This window comes from Colletotrichum aenigma (genome assembly GCF_013390185.1).
Source record: "Colletotrichum aenigma strain Cg56 chromosome Unknown KSG_Cg56_contig05, whole genome shotgun sequence".
Classification (NCBI taxonomy): Eukaryota; Fungi; Ascomycota; class Sordariomycetes; order Glomerellales; family Glomerellaceae; genus Colletotrichum; species Colletotrichum aenigma.
Genome location: NW_023500911.1, coordinates 1,320,641 through 1,342,139, shown reverse-complemented (window position 1 = coordinate 1,342,139; position 21,499 = coordinate 1,320,641). Strand labels below are relative to the sequence as shown.

The following is a 21,499-nucleotide window of genomic DNA, read 5'->3' as shown; positions in this document are numbered from 1 at the left end:
ATCTCCAATGCATCAATTTCCAACCAACTCTCTTGCACGTTCAATTGCACTGGTGAAGACGCCCGATTAGCTTCTTAAATTTAGCTGAGCAGTGCAGCAAGGCCCATGGCAACGGAAACGACCAGAATTGCGCCAGGCATCAATCCGCTGGCAGCCCCAGTTGCAACCGGAACAGGCTGGCTCGTCGTAGCGGTCGCATTAGCTGAAGGGGTGGCGACAGCAGCAACGGTCTGGAGCAAAATTGGAGTTGTAGTATAAGCCATGAGGTCAGTCGCGAAAGAGACACTAGAGAAAGGCAGGCTCGAGACTGCGGAGGCATTAGGGAACGCGACTCGCTCAGAATCCGGCTTAGACGGCTGCAGAGACGCGCGATCAAAGTTTCCAGGGCCCAAGACACTAACAATACGTCAGCATAACATGCGAAGAACTGCCGTTGACTGGAGTAAACTAACCTGTCAATCACATGAGCCACGCCATTGTACAAAATGGTGTTGGGGAACGTGATTCTGGCGTTGTTCACCCAGGCAGATCCGTCCGGCAACACGGTGAAAGTGAGGTTTGCACCTTGAAGAGACGGGATTGTTACGTTTCCAAGAGACGGCGAAAAGATCACGTTGTTTGGGATGATGTGGTACTGAAGCACCTGCTGAAGTGTCTCTAGGTCCGCTGTTTCAATTACAGAGCCGATTGACTTGAAAGCTTCATCAGTTGGGACGAAGATTGTGTAGTCGGAAATGTTCAGGCCCTGAACATCGGCTCCAGTCTCGCCGAAAGCAAAGTTGAGGTGAGCCGCCTCCAGAGCGGCATTCATGGCGCGATAGCCTGCTCGGAACGTGAAGAGCTGAAATGGGGCTCCAAAGGAGAGCACAGTGTCGACCTTGTGAATTGTGATACCTTCACCAAGTTTGATGTCCTATGCGTTACGTTAGCGCCTTTAAGAGCTTAGATGTAAATGAAGATGTTACACACAGCTTGAGTGACCGTGGAGATGGTTTGCTCCCCAGACAGGATGCACACGTCCTTCCCGTTCTTGACGAGTCCGTTGTAGGCGCCTCCGGTGAAGTTGGAGAAAGGCTGGCGGGCGGTGATGTAGGAACCGTTGAGCAAGGTCTGAGCAAAGGTGGGCACTTCAGTGATGACGCTGGATGGGTAAACTCCTTTGAAAACATGGTTCGCAAGCAAGGCTGCAATAGCGATAGTGTCGTTGCGAAGCTCAATAGCCTCGCCCTCTGGAATGTCCCGTGGCACATTGGCAAAAGCGGAATTAGTCGGGGCTATGATGGTTATGTTGGAAGCCGATGCGAGCGTTTCTGCAAGGCCATCAACAAGACCGACTAGCTCAAGCAGCGTGCTGAGATCGTCTTGCGAAGCGAGAAGCCCAGCAAGATCACCTTGTGCCAGACAAGAGCCGGCGAAAATCGCAGCAGACCAGAGTGACAAGCGCATGTTCAAAGCTTCTGAAGTCGGTAGGCAGACTTTGAGAAAGTCGATAGTGTTCTAGAATTCGAATTCGAGTGTAAAATGCGATGCAATGCGATGCGATGGTGATAGATATCTTCTCACAAGTCGTTGTGCTCAACACATCGTCTTTATAAAACCAAATCGACCCAGATTTGGTAGTGCGGCTGCTGTCCCAAATGGATCAGCCATTGTGTCCATTTGACACTCAAAGTCATGACGATTATCCAGCAGTCGTAAATCGAGAGAAGCAAGATTCATCGTGAAATTCCAGATCACTGTTTTACTCATTTTAATGGTTCTCATGAGCGATTCGGCGGCTCGCATTTAACGCTGCACAGCCCTTTGCCCGAACACGCTGACAGTGGATGCATTCAAAAACCTGCGAAGACAAGCGAAACTCGCGCGATTCCGTTCGTAGGCTGAATCACTCCAGATCCAGTCCGCGACATGTTTGTGGGGTTACGAACGGTCCATTTGGGCTTAGTCCGTCCCAAAGCAGACGGGGTGTAAGCACAACGGTCACGATTTGGCCTTGGCAAGCCATCGCTGGGCGGCACAGACTAGTATGCAAGGAATTAGTAATAGGAGACTTCATATCCAAGTAAGTCGCCTGCTATAGAGCCGAAGGCGGTGAGATCTCAAGCCAATGGATAGAAGGTTGTAGCGAGGAACCGGTCTTGTGACCCCCAAGCTTCGATGGAACCATAGTTCAGGATTATCACTGAATATGATGGGGATTTTCAGTCCCTTGTGCCTTATTGCGGTGGCTGAATAGCATGAGTGGCACTTTGAACTGTAGGCGTTTTCGTAGGTACGTATGTCTGTTCTATCTTATCACAAGGCTGGGCGCGTCCATCGTCTTTTCGGTGATCGTAGAGTTTTGGTTGCCGAGCCATACTGGGGTTACAATGTAGCCTCGTGAGAACTATGAGATTGAGCATTTAAGTCCTGAAAATCTTCGCCCTCGGTGCATTGCGAGCCACATACTCCTTGGGCCACCCCTTAGCTGCAATGCCGAGTGAACTCTTGCTCTTTATCCCCAGCCATGTATACCGACGTCAATGTGCCGAAATACCCATGTTCATCATTTTTATTGCGATCGCCAAATGCAACGCGCTCAGATACGCCCAGTCTCGCAGAACACTACATCTCGGTGATAGTATCGGCGTCGCGGAAATGACCTCAGTGTGTCACGCCATTGGTGCGTTACCCGAGTGGCATAGCGTGCGACAACCCGCTCAATCCCCAAATTCTCCGTCCCACGACGAGAAATGCGACTAGAGTCAATCATACCTCATAAACGGTATCCTCAAAGACGACCGGTGGAATCTATCGTCGGCTACCGTTTGAACGACAAACGTTTGTTGGTCATTGGCTCTGGACTTACACCGCGATGGTCATGATTCAAACATATAAAATACCTATAATATTCTGAAGATGTTTTGTAGACTTCAACAAGCAATGGTAATTCCATTTTCATCGAGAACTCGTTTTCTGATTATTTTCCGACATCATGGTCCTGTTCATGTCTTCGAGAGCCTTGGCAGGACTTTTGATGTCCTCCCTCGCAGTCCAGTGCGGTGCCATCAGTCTGACGGTATCACAGGATCGTGGCAATGAGACTTCTTCTACCATGTGGGGCATCATGTTCGGGGTCTGTAATATGCTGGCTGACGCGACTTGAACATTGCAATACTAATGGACATGAACGGCAAGGACATCAACTACTCCGGGGACGGCGGTACTCATGGCCAGCTCATCCGCAATAACGGCTTCCAAGGCGATAATCCTGGATTAGCAGCTTATTCGGCAATCTCGGGAACCACCCTGGAAGTCGATTCTTCAGTTCCCCTCTCTGACGCTCTTCCCAACACACTCAAAGTCAGTGTCGAAGCTGGCGCCACGGGTCAGGCTGGGTTCGCCAAGGAGGGTTACTGGGGCATTCCGGTTGATGGCAGCCCTCACTCGCACAACATCTTCATCCGTGGCAACTATCAAGGCCAGATGAACTGGATCTTGCAGAGTGTTTCTACCAAGGAGGTCTTCGCGAACGTTACTTTCTACGTTGACTCCACCACCGACAAGTTTACCGAGTTTCACCAACGTGAGCCGACTACCTTCTCGTCGTTGACGGATATAGAGTACAGGATGACCTTTGATGCGGGCCTTGTCGCCGGCTCTTCGCTCTGGTTTGCGCTTCCGCAGCTCTATCCTACCACCTTCCATAATCGGTATGTCTGATTCGTACTTGAAGAGAAATGCGGCTAGTGGATCTAGCTACAACGGACTCAAACCATCACTTGGCGAAGCGGTGAACAGCATTGGTGGATCGTTTCTTAGATTTCCTGGCGGCAATAACCTGTATGCTCTGCCCCCGTTATGCTTGCGGGAAAACTGCGATGTCTAACTAAGATAGGGGAAGGTCCGAATGTCGAGAACCGTTGGAGATGGAATGAGACGATTGGTGCCATAACTTCGCGTCCTGGTCATCAAGGTATTAGCAGAACCTCTTCCAAACAGGATGACAAGCTAACAAAGCATAGGTGCCTGGGGATACCCGAACACTGATGCCCTTGGTATAAATGACTTCTGACGCACAAATTTGAACTCTTAAATAGCTAATGTACCGTAGGCCTTCATGAATACTTTGAATGGTGCGATGACATACGCCTTGAGCCATTCCTTGGCGTCTACTCTGGGTACTCCCTCGACGGAACCCACATCACTGGTGAAGCTTTGAAACCTTTCGTTGATGAAGTTCTCCAAGAGCTTGAAGTACGTGCTACAAAATATGAAGCCTGTTTTTCCATTCAATCTAACCACTGATGTTGAAAAGTACGTCCTTAGCGATTCCTCGACACCTATAGGAGCCCTCTGAGCCAAGAACGGACGCGAGCAGCCATCGCCCGTTAAGTGGGTCGAAATTGGCAACGAGGATGACTTTGGCTGCAGAAGCTATCCTGAGAGATTCGCCGCATTCTACAATGCCATCCGTCCCAAGTATCCGGATCTCCAGCTTATTGCCTCTGCTACCGGCTTCAACTGCCTGCCTGACCCTTTCCCCGAAGATGCATGGATCGATTACCATGAATACAACATCCCTGAGAACTACATCGTCAACTTCGCCCAGTGGGAAAATATTTCTTGCAGGAACAAGTACGTCATCGCTGAGATGGGTCGCTAGAGCGTGCAGTATTCAGACATGAGGGTTTCGGTGTCCGAGGCCGTCTTCATGCTTGGACTGGAACGTAGTAGCGACCTCATTCGGGGCGTAGCCTTTGCGCCTTTGCTCAGTCTCGTAGATCACCACCAATGGGCGGTAAGTTGTCGTGCTCTTTTGATTGAAATTGAGATTGTGAGCCAAATCTAACATCTGGAAACATCTGCAGCCCAACCTGATCCCTTTCAAACAAGCGCCTGACGCCATCGTCTACACGTCCAGCTACTGGGTCCAACAGCTCTTCGCGCACAATGCTGGCGACGTGACCCACGAGGTCACTTCTGACTCTGGATTTGACCCTGTCTTCTGGAGCGCGGTTAGCGCCTGCGAGACGTACATCGTGAAGCTGGCCAACTACGCCGCTGAGCCGCAGCAAATAGACATCAAGATTGCAGGAAAGGGTATTGCGACGCTGTCCATTCTGGCCAATGACAACCCTGATAGTGCCAACAGCCATGCCGGATCTCCCATCGCTCCTCCGGTTATCTCGCGCATCGAGTCTTCCGGCGACAACTTCAGCTTCGTCATGCCTGCTTGTTCCGTTGCGGTCCTTCGCGCAGACTAAAACTGTTCCTTGAGACGATTGCGATTGCGATTTCGTACATATTCCACCGCATAGACATGGCGGTGGTTTGAGCATCAAAATTTCTTTCTTCCCCCGATGGCGGTGATTCCCATTGGCGAAAACAGGTTCGGGTCATAATCCGCGAAGGAATTTTCACGGAGTCAACTGCAGACGCGGCCAATTTCTACATTCCTTTAGCAAATTAAACCAAGGCTTTTGGAACATCGCGGTTCTCTACAAATCATCATGTGAATGCCCCTGCATACTTAGCTAGTCAGCGCCTCTGGGCTCTCTCCCATTCGTTGAGTCTAAGGAGCACCTAAATTTGGTGCCGTATTGCAATTAGATCCGTGCCATGTTTCATCTCGATCATTCCCCCGGATCTTGAGTCGCAATAAACGTGGATCTCAGTTGTGACCAGACCCCATCACTGACCAAGCCTCTTCGCGACCTCCACTTGGGTAAGTTGTCGGAGCGCATTTAAGCTTACTTTGTGATAGCGGAGTTAAGAACAGACATTGGTCCCAGTTTGGGTCGGTCTCCGGCTTGATGACTCGCACGGTATCCAATCACTCTCCTCAAGAGCGATACATTATAATCACAAAACGTCACGATCTCATGCTCTTCGGTGTTGATTCGAGACCGTAAAGCCCCGATGCATCGTGAAGGATCATTAGACTCATCAATGGTGAGGAGCATCATGCCGTAATGGGGTTGGCCTGCTCAACAAAATTGGCCTTATTTCCCACAATCAAGCCGAATCTCGAATCTGTCACCAACGGCATGGACGCAATCAAACCATCCCGCTAACCTCCCCCAAAGGCTGCGGGCTGCCTCCCCCGAAGTGGCCAGGCTATGCCAAGCTCCGCCTAGCTGAAGCAGGGATACCCTTCGTTAGCCCTACTGGTGACCAGTGAGACCCCGGCTGGCTTATCGTCTCTCTCTAGGCACCGATCACGAACTGTCCGGGGTTCCGGTGCTTGATTGGACCTTTCGCAATGCGAAGCGCACGTGGGTGTGGGCTCAGCTATCAATCGGGCGCCATTTGCTGACCCTCATGGCGTTATTGGGGCATATCTTCTCATGTTGGACCCTGAAAGTTTGCGGCACGGCGCTGTCAAAATTGCTCAGCCACCCCCGGCTAGCTGATATCAGCTGTTCATGCTTCAGGCTGGCGGTTAGCACATATTAATCCAACGGCGCCGTTTCACTTTTATCCAGTTTTCCTCCTTCTCTCACGAATCTTTGAGAAGGCGGAAGAAAGTGCCTTCATCACAGCGACGAGACAACACACCGTCAGCACCCTGCGAAACAATTCACGCCGCGAACGCAAACCAAACGACATTTACTACACTACATCTTACGATGCGAAACCCATTCAAAGCCAAGAAGCAACGTCAGACTTGGGAGGGTCGATCGAGGGCGCTCACACTGGACGACCCCGTCTTCAAGGACTGGGACAAGGAGGAGCTCAAGTTCGAGCCGAGACACCAAAAGTCGGATGAAGAACTCGCAAAGAAGTCCGCAGCCAGTGACAGCGGCGACCCGTCCCGACTCTCTGGCGAACACGCTGGTTCCTACTACAACTTCGACAGCACACTAGGCTACGCCACCGTCGCCGGCGCTTTATCTGGTGCTGAGGCCGGGGGGCCAGGCGATGCGGGTGCCAGCAGGAACGCGCCCGACAGTGGAGCCAGCGCTTCGGGAGGTGGGGATCCATCCGGCGGGTCATCTGCATGACTTGAGGCCTTGAAGGTCGTTGGGATGACGCCGGTCTTGCAGCGACATAAATGATGGATTATCCGGGTACTTCGATTTTGAGCTTTTGGGGAAGTTGATCTTGAGGGAGCTTGTTCTGGAAATGACCTGTTCCCGCGGGCTGGCGCTTGGAGTTTGGATTTATGAACAGCGCACGAACTTGTACGATGTCGACACCACTTGGGAGGATAATCTCGAATCTTTCGGTCGCGGATGTATGGAGACAAGAACAAAAAACGTACTTGGAAATGACATCATTATTTGAAGAAGGGAAGGTGGAATTTTCGGATGATGAACCAATCGTTTGTCAATATTGCGGACGTGATGCATGATGGACGGACTGACCGAGAGGACGCTAGGATGCCGAGCAAGGGGCATGATGTAGGATCGTGGCACAACAACGCAAGCGAGAGAACATGGAGCAAACATTCCTCACTCACTGGGGATCGCCGCGCGATTCACCGTATAATTGTTGCCAGAGGGCATCTTAGTAGAAACTACGGTATCGCATTCGCCAGCAATGTTCTAATCCTCCCTAGACGAACTATCAGTCGGTTCCCAGCAGATTCAGGAGCAAAAGGTAAGACTTTCAATCGAGCTTGAACTTTGTTTCGGCCTTTTCCGTCAAGTTACTGTCGTCATTCGCAGCTAAGCAGGCTTACCAGTCATCACCGTTTGCGAGACAATGTCTAGTAAACAAACCCCTTGGCTCAGCCCTCTCAGGCAATGCTGACTACAGGCTGCCCTGCAGGCGACATCGCCAGCCGCAATGCGACTCCTTGGCAATGGGTGTTTAAGAGGCATAAGCCATCTTTCCAACCTTCGATATCTTGATCAAGCAAGCTCTCATTATCCTCGCACGTGCCAAGTCGTTTCCAACTTGGGCCATTAAACAAAGCTTATCGTACTTCCCTTCTAAACGTCACGCCGCCCCGAAAAGTTTAGAATGCCAAGCGACAACCATGACTGACAACGAAGCCAATGGCTTTTGCCGAGTCATCGATTGCTACAACCTGTCAGAGACTTCGATTCAAGCATATCCTGACATCTCGGGCAATGGTGTAGGTAGAATGGGCAGTCTTGTATGGTTCTTGAAGTGCTGATGCCTTCCAGGTTGTGATTGGCTTCATGGGAACAGCCTATCTTGTACTTCTATTGGTCATCGGCAACTATTTTCTTGCATACGACCCCACGGATTGTCCTTTTCAAAGCGGCAACTCAAAGAACGAGAACATAAACAGAGAGCTGTGGCGACCAAATCCGATTGATGAGCGGTTCCTCAGGTGGGTCAGGAAGGGACCGTTGGTCTTTACGGATGATACCTGCGCACGCCTTCGAACGGCATTTGATGAGGTTAGTGGCTTAAGTCTGATTTCCCATTGACAAGAGTTTTGCTATCCGGGCGGATAACTGCCTATTAGCCCGTTTACTAGTTTGACTTATCTCGATTAAGTTTTACTACTATCGTCGCTGTTCCTATCCCTCTCTCTGTCGCTATTGTTATCGTCGTCATCATCGTCGTCGTCGTTAATCATCCCTATCGTCGTATATCCAGTACCCGCTCGGTTAGCTAGAAGTATCCACCCGGATAGCAAAACTCATTAACAATGTATCATATCGCCACTGATCAGTGATGGCTAACAAACCGAACAGTCAGTAATCATGCTCTGTGATGTGCAAGTCGTCACTGGCCTCGGCATTCTTATCAGCGGATTTGTCCTCTTGCGATGTGGTCTGGACGCTATTCACTGGCAAATAGCCGTCTTCTTAGCGTGGTTCTTTACTGTCACCCATCTTTCTGGACCAGAGGTTCTGCGAACTCATCTTAACACCTACGTCTGGTCAAAGCATCTCCGATTCTCACTTATGTCCCTTCTCCTGATCCTTCTCTTAGTGGGCATCGTACCCACTGGATTCTTCAGCCTGCGGAACAGGAACTTTTCCTCGCCAGCCGTATGCTACTTCGACCTGAAGTATGGCTTCTGGCGATTCAAGGAAACCTTGAGTCAAAGCGACTTCCCGGAGATGCAGCTGGAACGTACACCCGCATACCAGGCTATGGTGTACTCCATGGTCTTGCTTGTTCTCGGCTTTGGTACCCGATCTATGAAGTTGCTCCACCCGTTGTCTAGGACGTTCAAGCTCAATGTCAGACAAACGACGAGTCGTCGCGTAAGAAGACTTTTGACAGACTTTGCAAACACACCGGCATCATCGGAACGTAGGAAACTCCTCAAGACTGAGCTCATCTTGAAGCCTGCTTTGGCAGGATTCTTTATGGTCAGGCTTACGTCTGACTTTTTCAGCTCATCCCTATTTGAGGTTCGTGAATCAGAATATCCGAGTAATCGAGACGAATTGGCTGACAGTGGTCTCAACAACAAGGTCTATTGGCTCTGTGTAATCCTGGTCTGGGGCACTATCAAGGTTCTCGGTACCCGCAATGAGCTTCTTGGCCTCATTGTGACCGCCGTCGACGAAGATCAGCTCACGCTAGCTGAGGCGGAGAACCAGTGGACCTTTGGGCAAATACTGCCTGTGATACTCCTGTTCGGCCCAGTCTTCACGATATTCGGCACCTTCGTCCATCACATCACCAAGCCGGACTCTGCAGACTTTCAACACGAAGTCTATTCAGATAGTCGTCCCAATGAGGCCACTATGTCCGGCACGACAGTAGCTCCCAGTCGCGCCACATCATTCAGACAAGGGAATACAAAAACACCGTCGAAGAATGCGGGGCCCAAAGTGAACGTCGCCGACTCTCACGCGGGGTCGTACGACGCCGACGAGGCTTTCCATCAGGCTATCCCGCATCTTGAAGATTACAGGTGCGCTTCCTGGCTGCCCGTCTGTGCAGCCTTCCCGTTTCTCGGGTTGCTAGCAGCAGTGATGATGGCCTCTGCGGCATCGTTTGTTTTCAATAACTACTTCCAACCAGGCCTAACACTGTACGATCTCTGGATAAGCGACCTCAACTTCGTCTGCAATCTGTTCATCAGCTACCCTTGCGCTTGCGCAACGACCATTCGTTTGGGCCTGTGGATGGAAGCGGAACATTCCGCAAAGACTACGCCCCGAGGATGGAGACAGTTTCTGTTCTTTTGGGCTTGCGCACTTATCTACTGTGCGGACTTTCTACTGACGATGAGAAGGCCGCACATTTTTGAGCTATCTCATCGGTGGCAGTCGATATCCCCGATTGGTGGGCTGGTAGTTACTTCATGCTTGTACATCTCCCACGCCGCCGTTGTGTTTCTGGGGACATTGAGGAGTAATGTCAATGCAGCATGACTGAAACAACATTTGGGTTTTCTTACTGGTATAAAGAAGCCAAAATAGTCTTTTCCCCTACGCTTTTTATAGTTACATCGTGAGCTGTCTCAAGAGAACAACGTATCTATACATCTGTAGTAAAGGTTGAAGTAATAGTACAAAGTCTGCAGTGTTATATGGTGAGGTGTTGCGGAGGGTGGGGTGAGGTGTTCAGCCCCTTTTTCGTCCCAGACAAGAACTCTTACCGACTCGCAAAAAGGCTGGCGAGGGAAAACCTTGCGCAATCCCATCGACGAGAATAGCGTCCGTAATGAAGAGGAGAGTCTGTCTCGTGGCGTGGCCATTTGCTCGAAGCGAAACTAGCCACGGAGCGAATCAGGCTTGGGAAAGGATGGATGTATAGGCCAGGGTAGACAATGCACCGCCTGTAGACATAGGATAGGCCAAAGTCACATGGAACATATTCAGGGGCGTCTAATCATTGCCTCAGCATGGCTCTAATCGTTAGTATCATTGGTGGTTGCCCTATATATAGTTTGTCCGATGTCGAGTGCTCGGGCACGGGAATCTACACAGCCTCAAACCATGTTTGAACCTCTATCGCGCAGAGCGACCACTTGATCCAAATAATGTGGCGGTAGGTCTGTTCCCTTTTGCGGCCAATAACATATGTTTACTGCAATTGGGGCAGGAAGCGTGACTGGGACCGCAACAGGCAGCCGATTGCCGGGAGGCTTCGCAAGGCCTAACTGAAGAGGATGTCAGCATGAAGGTTAACCCTCAGAGACACAAGCTCCATACCTGAACTATAGGCGGGCGTAGATGGTGGCATCCCTCAGGCGTACATGTGCCCTGGCCGTTCGGACTTTTGCAAAAAGCAAGGCGCCGACTCTCTCGGACGAAGAGAGCATGCAACGCCGGGTATCATAGCATATCTTCGTCTTCGTCATAATCAACACCCTCCCCACGCTCCTCCTCCTCCTCGCGTCTGCTGGCCTCAGCGCTCGCGCCAATCTTCCGGACGCCCTCTATGACGCCCAGGAAGAAGCCGCGGCTCTCGGCCAGCTCCATCGCTCCCACTCCACGCAGGCTCATGACACCCGCAACCTCGGAAAGCTCTTCCGTGCTCTTTCTCAGCTTCGCGGATCGCACTTCTTGGAGGTCTCGGAGGAGTGACCTGACTTCGGAGGGGGCGGGTATATCGTCGATCGCGTGGGCTAGCAGCATCTCTGCGAGCTCGAACCAGTGGTATGGCAGGGCGTTTGGCGGTGCATCGGCGGTGCATGAAGGTAGGAACGGGGCGGAAAGCGTCTCTTCGCCGTATCGGCTGGCATTTCCTAGCGCGTCGCCTCTCGCGGGCGGTGGTGGAGGGGGCGAGAAGGCATCGGGCTCGACTTTGGTTTCGTGGTGGACGATCTTGGCAAGCGACTGGGGATGGAGCCACGGCGGAGGGACAATGTTCGCTCGACGTTGTTTCTTGAGGAGGAGGGCGAGCCACATGGGCAGATCGGCGCGTGCCGGAGGTCGTAGGGCTGGTGTTGCACCCTGCAAGACGGAGTGACACGTCAGTAAAGGGATCGATCGTGACGCGTCGCGGGGGGGACGATGGAGGGGCTCACGCTTAGCAGGTCGATGCTCTCCAGGCGCTGGCGGGGCACAATTGTGACCAGTTCCATTTCGCAGAGGAAAGCAACTTCGGCGGGTACGAGACCCGACGGCAGAGGTAAGGCCATGGTCTCTGGCGGGAGATCTGTCGCGGGTGACGGAACGGACTCGATGATGTCGGGGACGGAGCTCAGGTTTGGCGGCGGTGCAAAGGCGCGTCAGGTCCGCCGCGGCGGGGAGCGCGGAATCTGGAATGAACCGGCCCGCCCACGCCGTGAGGTGCCTGAGTGGTGGAGGTGGGGCAGGGTCTAGGCGTAGAATGGAAGGTGCACTGGGTGTGGGGTGGACCTTCCCTTCAGTGAAATTCACTTTCGCGCCTGGACATTTTGACAAGTCCACAGTCCATCTGCAGGCTCGGGCTGAGGTACGTACCGGGGTCTCGGAGTCGGGCTGCAAGGCCGAGCTCCACTTGCGTCCCGAGGCCCCACTCGAGGCCCGGCCCCTCCGTGCCGTTTACCAGGCAAGCGGGCAAGCAAGGCGTGGAGAAGGGAAGATACTGATAAGGCGGATAAGGTCGCCATGCGGAAAGAATTCCCATTCTCTCCCAACTGGGGTCGCGTAACTGTAAGGCTCAGGGTTAAGGTCCAGCTGAAATGTTGCCCTACTGGACGAGCTGATAGCCCTATTTGGACCTCGGCTTGATTAAAATGCTGCGCGCCTGGACCAGTCCAGCGTGGTTGGTTGCGTTCCAGACCCTGGATCTAGGCCCCCGGCGAATCGGCGCGACACGGCGAGATGCAGTATCGTGGCGATTGATGCACGTCGAGAGCACTCGGTTTCCAGCCTCCTCGTCTCATCCCGTGCTTTCGTGCATACGCAGGTTCGAACTCAATAATCGCACCAAGGCACCGACACCGCGGATGAATACGGACAACAATACCTAGTCCTAGTCGTACCCAAACCCCAAGACTTTTGTTTTTCTCGTCGGGGCTTCTCCGGTAGGCGTGCCCGGGAACAAGTACCTACATGCAATGCCGTTCCGCGCTAATCACCGTATGAGGCCACATCTTGAAGGATACGAGCCAATAACATGCGTTGCTATCGAAGCGTTCCTCGCCGAGAAACATTATGTAATCCTGCTCATTGAGATCTTTGTGTCACCTCATCTACCAGGGAAAGGAAACCTGCTCTGGCTTAACGGTTGCGACTTGAATTGCCGATCTCACCCCCTTTGCCCACACAACACAACCTCACCGGTCGGGATTCTCCGACGTCTCGTCCCATTCAGAGTTCTCACGCGCGTTCCATCTCCACCGTTTAACCACGCTGTACCGTATTCCTCATACGGTGACCCTTCTTGCATAGGACACCGAACCTGGAGCCGAAGCCCGGTAACGGCGGATTTTATTGTCCTCTCTGTGATGAATTGATCTGGGCTGCCCAAGAGCCTCACCTCGCCTCGCCTAACCCCCGTGACGGTGACCTTCGCCAAAAGCCGCAGTTCGTCACAAAAGAGTCGTATTCCAATCTCGATACAGACGAACGTCTTGGCTGTGTCCGAGTCATTGACGACGAATCCCTCCGTTCTCCCCGACATCTCGTCCGAACGCTAGGTGCCTACCCCGGCTCGGAGCCTGGAATCAGGGAGGAAGAGAAAGAGAGAAGGGGAACTGCAAGGATCTCTAGGGCCCAGCCAGGCTACACCACCACACTCACGCTGTCTGTGTATGTTTTCCAAGGCCACAAGTCCCAAACGGCCGTACCCCACCGTCATCCAACAAGCACGCATCCTGCTTCTCAAGCACACACCTGCTTGAGGGGGAGGGTCTGGTGGCGCATCCAGTATCCGCCAGCTTGGCGCGGCCGCCCTCATTGGGACTTGCACTTCTGCAGGAAAGGCGGTGGCCCAGACGTGGTGTCCTTTCCTTGGGCTGCTGCGAGACTCGGGTGGAGTGTTTTCAGCTGGCATTGCCCATCAACACCGCATTCTTCCTTCTTCATACCACCAGTGACCACGCGTGGCGGCCCGATCCTGCCTCCAACTGACGGGGTCGGCAGTTCCTGAAGGGCAGCCACGCACTGTCTTAGGGGCATAATTCCATTGTGGAGCTCTCCATCTTCACCTACAGTGGTGTTTCGGGCATGACACCGCAGACTCTGGCCGGTCATCGAGCCCTGCCGTTGTCCACGGTCTGCAACCTCTTTCCGCGGGGATCTTCTGCCCAGAAAGCCCTATTGATCAGACGAGGAAGTCCGCCTGCGGCGCCAGACAAGAGTCCTCTAGGGCTCTGGCGCCGCATTACCTCTCCCAAATCAGGGTTGCTTCTTCGTCGAATTTTCTCCACCGGCCGCAGCCCCCCCTAACGGACGGCCAGCCCTACCAACAACCTCTTGGAGGGTTTTGTCAGCCGCCCGTCGGAGCAGATTGTCTGCCGTTTTCTGCTTTTAAGCTTGAGGCAAACTCTCGACCATGGCAACGCCCTCCACGAAGGACAACTTGGCTCCTCAACCGGAATTTGGTAAGATCCTGTTCAACAAGCCGTGCAGTACGTGCCGCCGCCGCAAAGTGAAATGCGACAGGCAACTGCCATGTGGAACTTGCGGTAAGAACGGCACGGCCGCAACCTGCACTTACGATGTTCCGCGAGAGGGCACCCCCGAGAGCCAACAGCGGCTCCAGGAGAGGGTGGCCCGTCTCGAGAGAGAGATTGAGGAGCTGAAGGGGATGGCTGCACGCGGTGAACCGTTGAGGCCTCCGAAGATTCCGCTGCTATCGACAACTCCATCAAGCTTCAGCGAGTACAACAGCATCGAAGAGTCCATGGCCGGCGACCCTGGAATCCAGGTTGACGACGAAAACGTCTCTTTCTATCTCGGACCGAATTATTGGCTCAACATACAAGAGTATAACTACGAACCTCGCCATCTCTACCGCATCGAGTCCGACAAGACCGGCAAGAATCCGGATAGTCCTACTGCTTGGCCAATTGGTAGGAACCCAGCACTGCCGGATATGTCCCATTTCCACCTCGATCCCGAGAAAGAAGACATCTTGACCGACCTTTTTTTTGCACATGTCGAGCCGTTTATCCGGATGTCCCACAATGCTTACTGGAGGCAGCAAATCACGGATTTCCGAGTTGGTGTCAGCAAAATTCCGGTGGACGTAGAAGCGGCAATGTTTACTACTCAAGCGTTGACTGTAGCCGCGTTACCCGCAGTGGTGATCCAAGAAAAGCTTGGGAAGGCAAAAGAAGATGTCCTGCGGCACCTGCAGGAGGCTTCGCAACTCGCATTAGAGCGGGCAGATATTCTGCGCAGCAGGAAACTCCTTGCATTCATCGCCTTGCTTTATCATATCGTAGGTCGACTGCTTTTGAATATCTCCGGACTTGTTACGGCAAGAGAAAAGATGTATGCTGACATGTATAGCAAATGAAATTCATCACTGGTGATGGAGAAATTGCCGTCTCTCTCCTTGGCTTGGCTGGTCGTTTTGGGACTCGAATAGGGCTGCATCGCGACCCAGGTCATTATCCGACATACACACCTTGGGTCACAAACATGCGGCGACGGATATGGGGGCATTTCGAGCTCCTGGACAATCCAATGTACAACCTCGAAGGAGCTGATTCTGGTCTGCCGTTTATCTCCGATACCCAGCCTGCAACGAACGCAAACGACAGTCAGTGGGTTCCTACTAGATTCGCCAAACCCAGTTCTGCCCCATCAGACCAAGAGGGAATTACAGATATGTCATTTGTCCTGGTGCGTCAGTGCTTGATGAAGACCATGCAGTCCATTGCACGAAGGAGGAACGGTTCAAGTCCAGAAGAGCTCGGCCGAATTGTCGAGCAGACGGAGAATTTCTTGACGACCAAGTTCATGAGTCATGTCGTTGCCGCAAACCCGAGCCATGCGATCATGCTGTCATACTACAAGGGCTCAATGAAGAGCATGAGACTTCTGATCCATCAACTTCACGCACAGCGTACGTTTGGCCCGGAGCCCGATTATCGGGCGAAGTAAGATCGAAAGCCTTTCCTTCGTGTTTTGAACTAGGTTACTAACATTGTGGTGCCTCTCAGGTATTACCAGGAATGTGTCGAAATCCTAGAAGAGATGGAGCGTGGAGAAAACATCGCACTGCAGAACCACTGGGGATGGCTTTACCGATGGCCAACAACGCCCTGTTTGATCTACAATGTACTCATTGGCCTGCGCGATCAATCAAATCATCCAATTACGGACCGAGCCTGGCGGCAAATCAACGTGGTGTTCCGGAGGCACAACAACGAAGACATTAGCATGCGGAAGTTTGCTGCTTGGCGGGTTATCGAAGAGCTTTGTGAGGAGGCAATTCACTACCACAAGCAACGATCTCACCAGGGAGCATGGTACACGCACAGGCTGGAGGTATTAGGGCCAACAAGTACAGCAAAAGGAAAGGAAACACTATCACTGGAAAACGCGACGGTAGATGATATTCTAGGGGACGTACGGATGTTTGGGCAGCCGAGTGCATCCCACACGGCCGTCATGGGTGGCCCGGGCTACTTTGCGGCCCAGCCAGTTCTGCAACCTATGAGCTTTACATCCTGGGGCCAACCCCCCCAGGCTACTGTTCCGTCGCAATATCCCACAAACGCGGATTCTGACGACGAGGAAGAGGACGACGACGATGATGAAGAGATGTAACGACGGCAAGGCGGACCAAAAATGGGGATTAGGTGTTGAGGTTATTACTATGTGGACTATCCTATGAGTTGCGACGGCGCTAGTCCATCGCGCACCATCCACAACGTGTCTATTACGACTAGAAAAAGAACGACCAATAGAAGAGGAGGAAAAGGGCAGCACAGCCAATGATGACTTGAGTTTCAGCTCGTCAATGCTTACTGGGCCGGTGAGTCCTGGTGTTCCCAAAGGCCCAACCATCTGGAGAACTCAAAATTAGTTGAAATCAAAGCAACTCAGAGACATGCTCAACTCACATTGACTAGCGACGTAGATGTCGATGTTCAGCTCGTCGGCCCAAGACCAGACTAAATTGGGGTTCTTGAGGAATGCTCTGCCCACAAGAACAGCATCCGCTTGCCCGTCGGCGAGAATCTCGCTGGCCTCCTTTCCGGTCGAGATGCCACCAACAGACCCAACGAATGTCCCGGTTCCCTCAACAGCCTTCTTGACAGCTGCAGCCAAGTGAGCCTGGTACTTGGGTCCGAACTCAACCTTCATCCTCGCGTCAAGCGCGCCGGCGGAGACGTCGAGGAAATCGACACCCTTGTCCGCGAGGATCTTGGCAAGCTTCGTGGCTTGGGTGATTTCCCATTGGGGGATCGACGGATCGTGTTCCAAGTAGTCGGTAGCCGCTAGCCGAACAAGGAGAGGGTAATTCTCGGGGACGTTGGCGCGGGTCAGCTCGGTCAACTCGACCATGAGACGGATACGGTTCTCGAAGCTGCCTCCGTATCTGTCGGTTCTGTGGTTGGAGGCTGGGGACAGGAACTGGTTGATGAGGTAACCGTGGGCGGCATGGATCTCGATGGTCTTTGGGTGGGAGCCGGGTTAGTCCGAGACATGGTGTTGGATGCAATCATCATGGACTTTACTTACATCGTAGCCGATTCTCACGGCGCGCTTAACGGCCTCAACCCACTTGGTCTTGAACGTTTCAACCTCCTCGAGGGTCATCTCCTTAGGCACGTACGTCGCATTGGAGTATGCCTCTGCAGACGGGGCATAGACAGTCTCAGGCCATCCCCGTGCCTACAACAGCATCAGTCTCATCACAACCGCCACTGTCGCGTGACATTGTCTCATACCTTTTCGCTAGCGACGGCCTTCCGGTCAACCCACGGCGCGATAGTGCTCGCCTTCCGTCCCGCATGCCCAATCTGCGCGCCGATGAAGGCCCCCTGGCTGTGCACAAAGTCAATGACCTCCCTGGCGCCGTCGACATGTGAATCGCTCCACAACCCCAAGTCCTCGGGAGAGATCCGGCCCTCGGGCACGACACTCTGCACCTCTGTCAGGACGAGGCCCGCGCCGCGCACCGCATAGCCGCCCAGGTGCGTCTTGTGCCACGGTGTCATGTGCCCATCGTCCGCGGAGTACTGGCACATGGGCGAGACGAAGATGCGGTTGTGGAGGGTGAGCCCGCGCAGCGTCAGCGGGGAGAAGAGCGTGCCTGCGAGCTGGGGATCCCTGGCGGTGCCGGCGGCCGGGTGCTGGATCGGGGTGAAGTACGGAACCTTTGGTCCGGGGGGTGTTAGCGGTAAACGAGGCTAGTGGAGCAAAACGACCGTTTGGCAAAAGCAATTGTGCAGCAGCAGCAGCAGCAGCATTACATACATTCGCGGCCCCCTCATTGATGAGATCGGGCTTGGAGATTTGCAGGGCGCCAGCAACCGGAGCTTGGTCCGCGGCCTGGGGAGCTTCGATCTTCGTCATTGCGTGGGGGTGCAGGTGCTACTATTTCAGAAGGAGACTTGGATTGGATGGTTTAAGCTTGAATTGTGCTGTTGGTCGTGATAATTCCCGAGAGGATGCGAGCTGCTCGTATTTCTGGGAGACATGCAGCAAGAGGTATTCAGCGAAAACGGCGAGACCTTATATGTACTGTCTATCTGCGCTTGTGTTACCATCACGACAGAGAGAGACACCACGCACGCGGCTTCGAGTTGAGCCGCACGGAGCTGAATAATCGCATCTAACGCCGACATCTTTGAAATGTCGGCGTTCTGTTTGGTCATCGGGCGAATTCAATTGCAGAAAATGCCGATGACGCCACGCGCGCGCGCGCTCGGGTTGACATTCCTCTTCTTCTCGCTACACTGCTTCTGGAATGGTTCCCAGAAGAGTACATATGCTGATTACTTAGGCGAGCGCAAGTGCTGACCGTATTATTACAGCGCCCTATGTATTTCTGATATGTCCAACGTAAGGCGCAGCTACATATCCCGAGCCGTACATTCTTATGCAAGCAAACACCGTCGCGTTTTGAATGTCAGACCTGATTACTCACATTGAGTTAATAGCAAAAGCCGCCAAGGTGCACAAGGCCAAAATGGGTAATCCGAATAGCGAGATCTGCAGCCAAGCGACAGACGCGAACGCGAGGTTTGACAACGTCTTTGCGGAGGCGCGATGCGAGCTCAACGCGATCCGTCCTGCAGCAGACGGACCTGTGGCCTGGAGACGGGACATCGTACAAAGTTCGGAATGGCATTTGACAGCACGCCATGCATCACTGCTGAGTACATGACTTGCTCATGACTGGCTTGAGTTGTGTTCTTATGCCAGAGTACGAATACTCACACACCGTAATGTATTGTGCATGCAGAGTCGGGAAGATATCCGGTCCTCCTACGGAAGGTGTCCGCTGTATGAAACCCTGCAGGCGGACGGGCGAATGTTTATGTTTGGCGCGGCTCGGTGGTTCGCCGTCTCGCCGACGTACCACAGTGGGGGGATGCGGGAAGATGGTCCGGTTGCCGACCCTGGCTGGGCTGGAGGCGTTGAAGCGGGGCGTCCACAGTGTCTCAGACCCTACCCGGGCGAGAGAAGCAGGGAGCCGGGGCCATGATAAGGTTGTATCGGCACGTCCACGGTTCTTGGCTGTGGACATTTTGCAGCTCTCCAGCTGGCGGCAACATCGACTGTGGGATCCTATTCCCGCGGGTTATGCTTATGCTGCCTGGGCAGCATTTCAGAGCGTTGCAACAGTGAGAGAAACGGGTATTGAAAAGAACATGACGAGATTTTGTACGTAAAGATAACGGAGGACCACATAGTGACATGGTCAAGGGTACAGAGTACTGGAACAACTGATAAATTTCAACAGTTCTTAAAATTATCAATGCTTCGACATTGTTCAGCTTCCGCGGAGATGTGTTGACAGCCAGCTTACGTAAAGACCATGCGAATCACATATTTCATACACTAGTTCGATAGTCTATTCAATTCATTATTAATGAAACGGCGAGCTGAAAAGTATGAAGTTGCAAGGTTGCAACGAACCTATGGTAAGGCGCCTGCGAAACGCCGATTGGGACTTCTGCAAGACAAGGAATAGTCAACAAGAGTTGCATCCTGTCAACTGCCCAGCCAAGTTGGTACATCCCCGTACGTCGCATGACTCAACAGTCGTTGTCCCGAGAGATCGAAATCCTCTACCACTTTTGGCAAGATTACAATTCATTCAGAGAAAGTAGTCATTAAAATGATTATCTATCGATGTACTGGCAAAGTTCAGTAATTGGCGACACATGCCAGAACCCTAAGCTCGATCCCCGCCGAGCTTGAAGCAACACGAACACTGGCGGACTAAAAGGAGAATTAGCTCGTCCACATGGAATAGACCAGGGTGAATGCGGCCATCTGAGCCACCAGAATTTAAGCACTCGTCATTCTAGCAACCACTATGATCGCTGTCAATTTTCTGGCGAATTGGCTAGCTATCAAGCTGCAACATTGAAGGGAGAGTTCCTATGTTCGTTCAATGGCAACGACCCTATTTAGATGAACATTGCTGTGGTGTTGTCACCGCAAGAAAACGTTCGACGTGGCTATCTTTGTTAATAGTCTCATTTGGATCTGAGAAACTGGAGATTACATCAAGGCTTTGGTTATCTGTTCATGAGGCATGATGCTGCCGCGTGATGGGTGTGACGTACATGACGCTTATGTGAAGGCAAGATTGAGGAAAGCATCCGACAGAGACTGGCCAAATTACAGTGTTGCATTCAGATTGAGCCATTTCTCTTCAACGTCCTTAACACTAGGAGCCGGCAATGCTTTGAAGCATAGTTTCAAACCTTTACAAAGGCAGCAAATGTGATAGGTGACAGTTGGAATGCGGTGCTGCCACAACTAACATAGCGCCATCTGTGAAATTTCGGCCATCCACCACCTGACGTCGACAAGGAGTATTTTGGGTAAGCAGAACCTTCCCCAGATCCTTGAAAATGTCCCGATCCGTTACGCTGTAGGTGTGCGCACAAAATAATGTCTTTGAAACAAAGGGCTAATTCAGAGCATCCTTTAACCCAACATGACTTTGTAGGGAGACCTTATTGTCATTTGCGTGTTTTGTCGATCAGAATCAAACTCACGACCAACAATTGAACTACCCATGATTCACAATTCGAGATTCGGACTCTTTTTCCTCGAAGACTGTATTCTCACAGTAGTCAATACAGGACGGCGTCTCTCATGACAAGCTAGTGGGTTTGAGAATGCCCATTCAGAGTGATCAACTGAGATCGGCCAGTCCAGGTGACAATGAATGAGACCCTCCCTGTGCTATAGAACCATTGAAATGTTCCCTCTCGGAATGGGCACATATGGCAGCATTTCTGTTAGTGACTATGCATAATATGCAGCTCAAAAGTTTCACAACAGCGATTTGCTTGGTTTTCATCATCCTTGCCATGGTTATCGAAGTGGGATGACAACGAGTACCGACATTGGCATACACGGTACGCAAGCAATAGCGTCTGAGCTGACGACGGGTATGTATATAACCCCGACAACAGAGACAGTGGAGCGAGGCTTGAAACATCAGAAGCGATGCAATGCATGCCCTAAGAGTGAAGATTATCTATCTACAT

At 52.4% G+C, this 21,499-nt stretch overlaps 7 protein-coding genes across 7 annotated transcripts; 4 read left to right on the top strand and 3 right to left on the bottom strand.

The window, feature by feature from the left end:
• Positions 1 to 80: 80 nt before the first annotated feature.
• CGCA056_v008011 (Fasciclin-like arabinogalactan protein) lies at positions 81 to 1,446 on the bottom strand (the record flags this gene model as incomplete). Its single annotated transcript, XM_037323259.1, has 3 exons — positions 81 to 396; positions 453 to 913; positions 970 to 1,446. 3 exons carry the CDS (start codon positions 1,444 to 1,446, stop codon positions 81 to 83), a joined length of 1,254 nt encoding a protein of 417 aa, XP_037177652.1.
• A 1,528-nt stretch (positions 1,447 to 2,974) lies between these two features.
• On the top strand, positions 2,975 to 5,246 carry abfA-2 (putative alpha-L-arabinofuranosidase A; the record flags this gene model as incomplete). Its single annotated transcript, XM_037323258.1, has 7 exons — positions 2,975 to 3,115; positions 3,178 to 3,692; positions 4,000 to 4,037; positions 4,094 to 4,236; positions 4,346 to 4,617; positions 4,714 to 4,780; positions 4,851 to 5,246. The coding sequence occupies 7 exons, from the start codon at positions 2,975 to 2,977 to the stop codon at positions 5,244 to 5,246; spliced, it is 1,572 nt and encodes a 523-aa protein (XP_037177651.1).
• Positions 5,247 to 6,611: 1,365 nt separating this feature from the next.
• Positions 6,612 to 6,986, top strand: CGCA056_v008009 (uncharacterized protein; the record flags this gene model as incomplete). Its single annotated transcript, XM_037323257.1, has 1 exon — positions 6,612 to 6,986. One exon carries the CDS (start codon positions 6,612 to 6,614, stop codon positions 6,984 to 6,986), a length of 375 nt encoding a protein of 124 aa, XP_037178343.1.
• A 980-nt stretch (positions 6,987 to 7,966) lies between these two features.
• On the top strand, positions 7,967 to 9,897 carry CGCA056_v008008 (uncharacterized protein; the record flags this gene model as incomplete). Its single annotated transcript, XM_037323256.1, has 4 exons — positions 7,967 to 8,065; positions 8,118 to 8,357; positions 8,658 to 9,854; positions 9,895 to 9,897. 4 exons carry the CDS (start codon positions 7,967 to 7,969, stop codon positions 9,895 to 9,897), a joined length of 1,539 nt encoding a protein of 512 aa, XP_037178344.1.
• Positions 9,898 to 11,204: 1,307 nt separating this feature from the next.
• On the bottom strand, positions 11,205 to 12,013 carry PSF2 (DNA replication complex GINS protein PSF2; the record flags this gene model as incomplete). Its single annotated transcript, XM_037323255.1, has 2 exons — positions 11,205 to 11,825; positions 11,900 to 12,013. The coding sequence occupies 2 exons, from the start codon at positions 12,011 to 12,013 to the stop codon at positions 11,205 to 11,207; spliced, it is 735 nt and encodes a 244-aa protein (XP_037178349.1).
• A 2,342-nt stretch (positions 12,014 to 14,355) lies between these two features.
• aurR2-5 (Aurofusarin cluster transcription factor aurR2) lies at positions 14,356 to 16,583 on the top strand (the record flags this gene model as incomplete). Its single annotated transcript, XM_037323254.1, has 3 exons — positions 14,356 to 15,246; positions 15,318 to 15,910; positions 15,974 to 16,583. 3 exons carry the CDS (start codon positions 14,356 to 14,358, stop codon positions 16,581 to 16,583), a joined length of 2,094 nt encoding a protein of 697 aa, XP_037178350.1.
• A 190-nt stretch (positions 16,584 to 16,773) lies between these two features.
• Positions 16,774 to 18,338, bottom strand: afvA-2 (NADPH dehydrogenase afvA; the record flags this gene model as incomplete). The annotated part of the gene is made up of 5 exons (XM_037323253.1): positions 16,774 to 16,823; positions 16,880 to 17,435; positions 17,502 to 17,654; positions 17,711 to 18,139; positions 18,240 to 18,338. The coding sequence occupies 5 exons, from the start codon at positions 18,336 to 18,338 to the stop codon at positions 16,774 to 16,776; spliced, it is 1,287 nt and encodes a 428-aa protein (XP_037178351.1).
• Between the last annotated feature and the right edge of the window lie 3,161 nt (positions 18,339 to 21,499).